General features: G+C 44.2%; 1 protein-coding gene across 1 annotated transcript in view; it reads left to right on the forward strand.

Moving 5' to 3' along the window:
• Positions 1-2,643: 2,643 nt before the first annotated feature.
• oatx (organic anion transporter X) overlaps positions 2,644-9,032 on the forward strand; it is a gene marked incomplete at both ends in the record, with an annotated part of 28,869 nt that continues 22,480 nt past the window's right edge. The window contains 4 exons of the mRNA XM_080041618.1: positions 2,644-2,670; positions 5,855-6,013; positions 6,179-6,252; positions 6,978-7,107. Of these exons, the coding sequence (XP_079897744.1) occupies positions 2,644-2,670; positions 5,855-6,013; positions 6,179-6,252; positions 6,978-7,107 (390 nt within the window). The remainder of the gene's footprint in view (positions 2,671-5,854; positions 6,014-6,178; positions 6,253-6,977; positions 7,108-9,032) is intronic.

Here is a 9,032-nt window from a genome sequence, read left to right on the forward strand (position 1 = left end):
CCTCAGGTCATCATGACTCAACACTAATTCTCTCCCTCTCTGTCTCTCTATCTGACGGCTGACCACAGAACCAAGCTGATGGTTTGGATATAAAAGGTGATGGTCACTTTGGGGGCGGTCGCCGTGCCCACCCAATCAGAAGCTAGAAACGGTCCTGGTATAGTAAATACACATTTTAATTGGCTGAAAAAATAGAAATACATTTACTTAACTTCTGATTAGATGGCCTAAGCCCCCGCCCCCCCTCCCTGGCTGGCCGGCCCCACAGTGAGATAACCTCTGTGTCAATGTGTCGCCACAGAAATCACTCATACACTGACCTGCAGCTACACTACAGCTCATAATCTATCCTACACATACAGTAAGATACAATAGGATCAATCCTTTAATGATCCTTTGCAGGAAATTACAGTGTCACGAAAACAGCTGTGGACAGACATAACAAACACACATTCCCTCATAAAAGTATGTATGTGTGTGTGAGTCTGTATGTGTGTTCTGTACACACACACACACTCACTCACACACACACAGGAGGGCATGATGTGATGTTCATATATTGACCAAATGATCCAGGAATGTAACAACATGTGATGGGATAAGGACATGAGATAATACAGAGGACAGACTGCCCCTTAACCCCCGACCCAGTAGCTCACTCCATCATCTATTTACTTTTTACTTTATATTCTATTTCATATATCGGCCTACTGTTTTATTCCGTGCCCTTGATAGGCCTACTGTTTTATTCCGTGCCCTTGCACTATTTAGTATTATCTTTATCTTATTCTACTCCATTCTATAGTTCCATATTGCACCGTGTGCTATTGTTTTACCGGTTAAGTTGATACTTCTTATCTTTAAACTGGTTGTAAGTTACAGTCTCTTCGCCCGAGACAAACAGGGACGTAACGGTCGGAGAAAAACCTCGTTTAGATTCTTGTGACAAACAGGGACGTAACGGTCGGAGATAAACCTCGTTTAGATTCTTGTGACAAACAGGGACGTAACGGTCGGAGATAAACCTCGTTTAGATTCTTGTGTCTGAATAAAGTTTGATTCGACTTGAAGGAAAAGTTCATGTGAGGAGTTGTTACGTTTCAGCCTCTTAGTGTCGGCCCCCTGTGGCAGGTTGAGAGCACACACAAGCAGCTGTGTGTGTGTGTGTGTGTGTGTGTGTGTGTGTGTGTGTGTGTGTGTGTCTCTCAATGTGTGTGTGTGTGTCCCAGTGTGTGTGTCTCAGTGTGTGTGTCTCAGTGTGTGTGTGTCTCAGTATGTGTGTCTCAGTGTGTGTGTGTCCTGCTGAGATGTTTGTTGTCTGACCCTCAGTCCTTTGGTTCCAGTCGAGACACAGCGAGACGCGAGGACAGAAAACAATCAACAAACTGAACGCTGTGGGACAACAAGTGTGTGTGTGTGTGTGTGTGTGTGTGTGTGTGTGTGTGTGTGTGTGTGTGTGTGTGTGTGTGTGTGTGTGTGTGTGTGTGGACCCTCCCCACTTTCTGTCTGTTAGTGGAAGGCAGCCCCTGATTGGTTCATGTAGTCATCAATCTAGCCTCCAGTCAGACCGGACCCTCCCCACTGTCTGTCTGTTAGTGGAAGGCAGCCCCTGATTGGTTCATGTTAGCGGAAGGCAGCCCCTGATTGGTTCATGTTAGTGGAAGGCAGCCCCTGATTGGTTCCTGGTCCATATCTCACAGGACTGATGGGTTTATTGAGGCTCAGTGTTGGTGAAAGTGAAGAATGTTTCTGGGCGTTTAGGTTCACATTTAGAGCCAAAGTTTGTTTTCTTAGGGCCACTTTTACAAGTTCAGTTATTTATTATCCATTACCCCCCGCCCACACACACACACACACACACACACACACACACACACACGCACACACTAACTAACACACACTCTCGCACACACTCACACACACACACACACACACACACGCACACACTAACTAATACACACTCTCGCACACACTCACACACACACACACACACACACACACGCACACACTAACTAACACACACTCTCGCACACACTCTCACACACACACACACACACACACACACACACACACTAACTAACACTCTCACACACACTCTCACACACACTCTCTCTCTCTCCCTCTCTCCCCCTCTCTCCCCTAGCAGTCCATTCTTCCGCTGGCCTGCAGACTGTGAGTATGTTTCACTGATTTACAGAGAAAAGCCGCTTTTCTTTTCTAAGTTTAATCCTGAAAGAATTTTCTCACCAGACTCCATTCAAAGATTTCAGCGTTTTACATCCACTGCTGCTGTGATGTGAGACATATATAATATAATACTGTATGAAGCTGTCTAGATGTGAGACATATGTACTATAATACTGTGTGTAGAGCAGTGCAGGGACATGAGAGAGCTGGGGAGAGGGGACAGGTTTTCAACAGGTCGAATAGTGTTTCACAGTTTGGCCGTAGAGATATTTGAGTGATCTATTGTGTATTGTTTTGTGTTCTCAGGTGTGTTTGTGCTGCAGCTGGAGACACATCAGACATCCTTGTGTTTGTCTATTTTATTATATTTATTATCATTACGTGAAAAGCTGTTGCTGCTAAGAATATGAATTGTTAGTTTTAAGAAAATATTTAAAACGTTTGAACAAAAAGAAGATGGGATTTAGTGAGCTGCTGGAGCAGGTGAGTGATCAACTGCTGTTATAACTGAAATAATGTGTGTGTGTGTGTGTGTGTGTGTGTGTGTGTGTGTGTGTGTGTGTGTGTGTGTGTGTGTGTGTGTGTGTGTGTGTGTGTGTGTGTGTGTGTGTGTGTGAGTGTGTGAGTGAGTGAGTGAGTGAGTGAGTGAGTGAGTGAGTGAGTGAGTGAGTGAGTGAGTGAGTGAGTGAGTGAGTGAGTGAGTGAGTGAGTGTATGTATAATGTAAAACTTGCTGTATACAGTGGCTTGAAGAAGTATTCATCCCCCTTGAACTTTTCCACATTTTGTCACGTAACAACCACACACATTTATCTTATTGGGATTTCATGTGACAGACCAACACACAGTGAGAGACCAACACACAGTGATACACCAACACACAGTGACAGACCAACACACAGTGAGAGACCAACACACAGTGATACACCAACACACAGTGACAGACCAACACACAGTGAGAGACCAACACACAGTGAGGGACCAACACACAGTGAGAGACCAACACACAGTGAGAGACCAACACACAGTGAGAGACCAACACACAGTGACAGACCAACACACAGTGACAGACCAACACACAGTGAGAGACCAACACACAGTGAGAGACCAACACAAAGTGAGAGACCAACACACAGTGAGAGACCAACACACAGTGAGAGACCAACACACAGTGAGAGACCAAGAGAGACCAACACACAGTGAGAGACCAACACACAGTGAGAGACCAAGAGAGACCAACACACAGTGAGAGACCAACACACAGTGGTGCAACATTGTGAAGTGGAATGAAAATGATACATGGTTTTACATTTTTTTTATAAATAAAAAACTGAAAAGTGTGGCGTGCAGAAGTATTCAGCCCCCTGAGTCAATGCATTGTAGAACCACCTATCGCTGCCATTACAGCTGCAAATCTATTGGAGTATTTCTCTACCAGCTTTGCACATCTACAGACTGATATATTTTGTCCATTCTTCTTTGCAAAATAGCTAGAGCTTCAGATTCAGCATCAGATTGGATGGAGAGCGTCTGTGAACAGCAATTTTCAAGTCTTTCCAGAGATTCTCAATTGTATTGTATTTAGGTCTGAACTTTGACTGGGCCATTCTAACACATGACTATGTTTTGATTTGAACTATTCCATTGTAGATATGGCTGTATGTTTGGGGCAGTTGTCTTGCTGTAAGGTGAACTTTCACCCAGTCTCAAGTCTTTTGCAGACTCTAACAGGTTTTTCTGTCCTGTATTTGGCTCCATCCATCTTCCCATCAACTCTGACCAGCTTCCCTCTTCCCTGCTGAAGAACAGCCTCCCCAGAGCATGATGCTGCCACCACCATGTTTCACAGTGGGGATGGTGTGTTCAGGGTGATGTGCAGTGTTAGTTTTCCACCACACATTGCATTTTACATTTTGGCCAAAAACTTAAATTTTGTTCTCATCTGACCTGAGCACCTTCCTCCAACCCTTGCCACAAACCATTCGGGGGACACAGCATAATCAGATAAGACCAAACCTGAAGTTTCTGGCCTAAATGCAAAATGTAATGTTTGGTGGAAAACTCACACTGTACATCACCCTGAACACACCATCCTCACTGTGAAACATGGTGGGGGCAGCGTCATGCTGTGGGGTCCTGTTCTTCAGCAGGGAAGAGGGAAGCTGCTCAGGGTTGATGGGAAGATGGATGGAGCCAAATACAGGGCTATACACTGTAATAGACTTGGAGCTGTAATGGCAGTGATAGGTGGTTCTACAACGTATTGACTCAGGGGCGCTGAATACTTATGCACGCCACACTTTTCAGTTTTTTATTTATAAAAAAAATTGTAAAGGGTTAGGGTTAGGGTTTCATTCCACTTCACTGTTATGCTCCACTGTGTGTTGGTCTCTCACTGTGTGTTGGTGTATCACTGTGTGTTGGTCTCTCACTGTGTGTTGGTGTATCACTGTGTGTTGGTGTATCACTGTGTGTTGGTCTCTCACTGTGTGTTGGTGTATCACTGTGTGTTGGTCTCTCACTGTGTGTTGGTCTCTCACTGTGTTGGTCTATCACTGTGTGTTGGTCTATCACTGTGTGTTGGTGTATCACTGTGTGTTGGTCTCTCACTGTGTGTTGGTCTCTCACTGTGTGTTGGTCTATCACTGTGTGTTGGTCTATCACTGTGTGTTGGTCTATCACTGTGTGTTGGTGTATCACTGTGTGTTGGTCTATCACTGTGTGTTGGTCTATCACTGTGTGTTGGTGTATCACGTGAAATCCCAATAAGATAAATGTACGTGTGTGGTTGTGACGTGACAAAATGTGGAAAAGTTCAAGGGGTATGAATACTTTTTCAAGCCACTGTAGGCCAGGGGCTGTTTCATAAGGGCTTTACATAAGACATTGCGTGTGCAGTGTGCTAGCTGGAGTGCGGTGCAGAGCTTTGCATTGAGAAGTGTTTAAAGGGAGTCTGGTTGTGTGCAGCTGTTTGTTATGATGAGCTGAAGTGTACTTAATGCTTCTGAAGTGTACTTAATGCTTCTGAAGTGTACTTAATGCTTCTCTTACACTTCATTTGAGAATAATTTCATTTATTGGAGATACTTGCAGCAGTATGCATTTGATACTTTCTGCTTATAAGAAGTTTTTTATTTGAACAGAACCAAACAGTGTGTGTTCCAGTCTCCATACTTTCTACTCTTCAGTTTGGTAGAAACAGATTTAGGATGTACTAGAAATACCTATTAGAAATACCTGTATGTCTACTACATCCAGACGAGATTTTTAGTGTTGAAAACTGCATCCTATTTGGGCGATTCTGACCCACAATCCAGTGCCCACGTGAAGTGACGTCACATCGACGAAGCCTCCATATGAAAACAAACGGGGATGAGACGGATATAAAAGCAAGAGGCAAGATCAAGGAGCCATGTTAGGATGAAATAAATAAGTTAAAGTATGTCCCAAGTGTAGCATACTGCATGCTAACTAGATTATTTTTATGGTCAGATGTAGTATGTAGAATAGAGAAAGAGGAGGAGATTTGGAATGCAGGGTGTTTTTTTTGTTTTTGTTTTTTTTAACCTTTATTTCTACAGGTAAATCCCATTGAGACCGAAGACTCTTTTCCAAGGGAGACCTGGGTGTGAGTAACTGTCTGTCTGTGTGCTCTGTCCCGTGGGGAGGTGGGGGGGTTTGGCAGGTACCAGTGGCTGCATATCACTCTCATCAGTCTCCCTGGTCTGCTGATGGCCAGCCAGAACCTGCTCAACAACTTTGTGTCAGGGATCCCCGTCCACTACTGCAACCTGCCTGCCAACCACAGCCACTACAACATGACACAGGTACTGCTGTGTGTGTGTGTGTGTGTGTGTGTGTGTGTGTGTGTGTGTGTGTGTGTGTGTGTGTGTGTGTGTGTGTGTGTGTGTGTGTGTGTGTGTGTGTGTGTGTGTGTGAGAGGCTGGCTGTGATTAGTTCATAATCATATTAATAGTTCTGATCTGTTCCAGGTGGACGGTAAGCAGCTGCTCAGAGCGTTCATTCCTATGGACCCTTCAGGAACTAGACTGGACCGCTGTAAGAGGTAATACCTGTCTGTCTGTCTGTCTGTCTGTCTGTCTGTCTGTCTATCTATCTATCCATCTGTCTGTCTATCTATCCGTCCGCCTGTCTGTCTGTCTGTCCGTCCGTCTGTTTGTCTGTATTTCTATCTTTATATCTGTCTGTCGGTCGGTCTGTCGGTCTGTCTGTCTGTCTGTCTGTCTGTCTGTCTGTCTGTCTGTCTGTCTGTCTGTCTGTCTGTCTGTCTGTCTGTCTGTCTGTCTGTCTGTCTGTATGTCTGTCTGTCTAGTGGCTGCTATTACATCTACGGTGTCCACCATCTCTACCATAGTGTCGTTGAGCAAGACACCAAACCCCAAACTGCTCCAGGGGCGCTGTACTATGGCTGACCCTGTGTGAGGACCCCCTCTGGAGTGTGTCTGTCTGTCTGTCTGTGTGTGTGTCTGTCTGTATGTCTGTCTGTCTGTCTGTCTGTACTATGGCTGACCCTGTGTGAGGACCCCCTCTGGAGTGTGTCTGTCTGTCTGTCTGTCTGTCTGTACTATGGCTGACCCTGTGTGAGGACCCCCTCTGGAGTGTGGGAACTTGAGAGGGGAGATGAGGGAAGATGAATTTCTATCTGTCTTGTGTATAATTGACTACATTGACTAACTGTCTGTCTCTCTCTGTCTGTCTGTGTGTGTCTGTCTCTCTGTCTCTCTGTCTGTCTGTCTCTCTGTCTGTCTCTCTGTCTGTCTCTGTCTCCAGGTTTGTGGAGCCTCAGTGGCAGCTTCTAGCGGCTAACAGCTCAGCTAACGTTAGCTCGATCCCAACAGAGGAATGTTTAGACGGATGGACGTTTGAACGAGACGAGTTCTCTGCCACCACTGTGTCTGAGGTAACTGTCTGTCTGTCTGTCTGTCTGTCTGTCTGAGGTAACTGTCTATCTGTCTGTGTGTGTCTGTCTGTGTGTCTGTCTGTCTGTCTGTCTGTCTGAGGTATTTTTTATTTTTATTTTATTTAACCTTTATTTCACCAGGAAGGTCCCATTGAGTTACAGTAACACTTCTCACAGGGAGTCCTGGCCAAGACAGGCAGCAGAAAAGAAGTTGCAGAATTTGCACAAGGCCACACACACACACACACAAACAAAGTACACCACAATTGACACTATAATGCTAAAATTACACTTCATAACAGGCTATATAGAAACAAGCTAATACATACAGCTGAAAAAAACAAATTAAAAATAAATAAAAGGCATCAGGTTAAAAACAGTTGCAGTGTTCTTTTAGAGCTGATTGTAACATGTTTTTAAAGGTACTGAGTGGTGGGAGTGATTCCAGCTTTAGAGTGGCTTGAAGTTCATTCCAGACCTTTGGTGCATATGATGAGAAAGCTGTTGTACCCAGTTGTGTTCTTGTTAGTGGTGTGCAATATATGCAATATAACATATATTCTGATGACCTTGTTTTGTAAACACTGTTATGGAAGGAAAGCAAATTTGAAATGTAAAGGGGTAGTTTACCCATTAGTGCTTTCGCAATAAAAATCAGTGCATGTAGTTTCCTTCTAAGGGAGAGGGAGGGCCATTGTACAGCCTCATACAGAATGCAGTGGTGAGTTCTAGCTGGGGCACCTGTGATGAAGTGCAGGGCTGAATGGTAAATTACATCTAGTTTGTTTAATAGCGATGAGGACTTTTTCATGCAAAAAAATAAACCTAATTTAGGTCTAAGTTTTTTTAAAAGGCTCCCAATATGGACCCCGAGAGACAGCTGATCATCAAGCCAGATACCTAAGTATTTATAAGACGATACTCTCTCTATTATCGTACCATCCTGAGTTGTTAAAGTGATGTTTATTGGAGAGCGTGAACGGGTAAAAATCATTGACTTAGTTTTTGTAGCATTTAGTACCAACTTTAAGCTGACCAGAGATTGTTGTACTACACTAAAAGCAGACTGTAAATATGTAATTGCTTCACTGACTGATGTGGCAGATGTATACATAATGGTATCATCTGCGTAGAGAGGAATCTTTGTTTGCTTTAAGCCTAAACTGTTTATATAAATGGAAAATAAAATGGGGCCCAAAACTGACCCTTGTGGGACACCCATGTTTACTTCCAGCAAAGATGAGGTACAGTTATCCAATGCCACACACTGAGTTCTACCACTCAGGTAATCAGTGAACCAGCTTAATACAGTGGTACTAAAGCCTATACTTTGCAATCTCTGCAGGAGAAGGTGATGGTCCACAGTGTCAAATGCTTTAGAATCAATAGGTCATTTAGGTCAATAAATAAAGCAGCACAAGACTTCTTGTTATCTACAGTATGTAAGATATCACTTGTAACTGAGGTTACAGCAGTAATTGTACTATGTCCTGGTCGAAAGCCAGACTGAGTGGGATTCAAAATGGAGTTGTCAGATAAGAAATGTTTTAGTTGCTCATTTACGAAAGACTCAAGCAGTTTGGCCAAGACAGACAGTCTGGAGATTGGGCGATAATTATCTAAAACCGAAGGGTCTCTGCTTTGTAAAAGTGGAAGGTAACTGTCTGCCTGTCTGTCTGTCTGTATGTATGTCTGTCTGTGTGTCTGTCTGTCTGTCTGTCTGTCTGTCTGTCTGTCTGTGTCTGAGGTAACTGTCTGTCTGTCTGCCTGTCTGTGTGTCTGTGTGTCTGTCTGTCTGTCTGTCTGTCTGTCTGTCTGTCTGTCTGTCTGTCTGTCTGTCTGTCTGTCTGTCTGTCTGTCTGTCTGTCTGTCTGTCTGTCTGCCTGCCTGCCTGCCTGTCTGTCTGTCTGTCTGTCTGTCTGTCT

The sequence above is a fragment of the Ammodytes marinus genome (assembly GCF_949987685.1).
Source record: "Ammodytes marinus genome assembly, chromosome: 14".
Classification (NCBI taxonomy): Eukaryota; Metazoa; Chordata; class Actinopteri; order Uranoscopiformes; family Ammodytidae; genus Ammodytes; species Ammodytes marinus.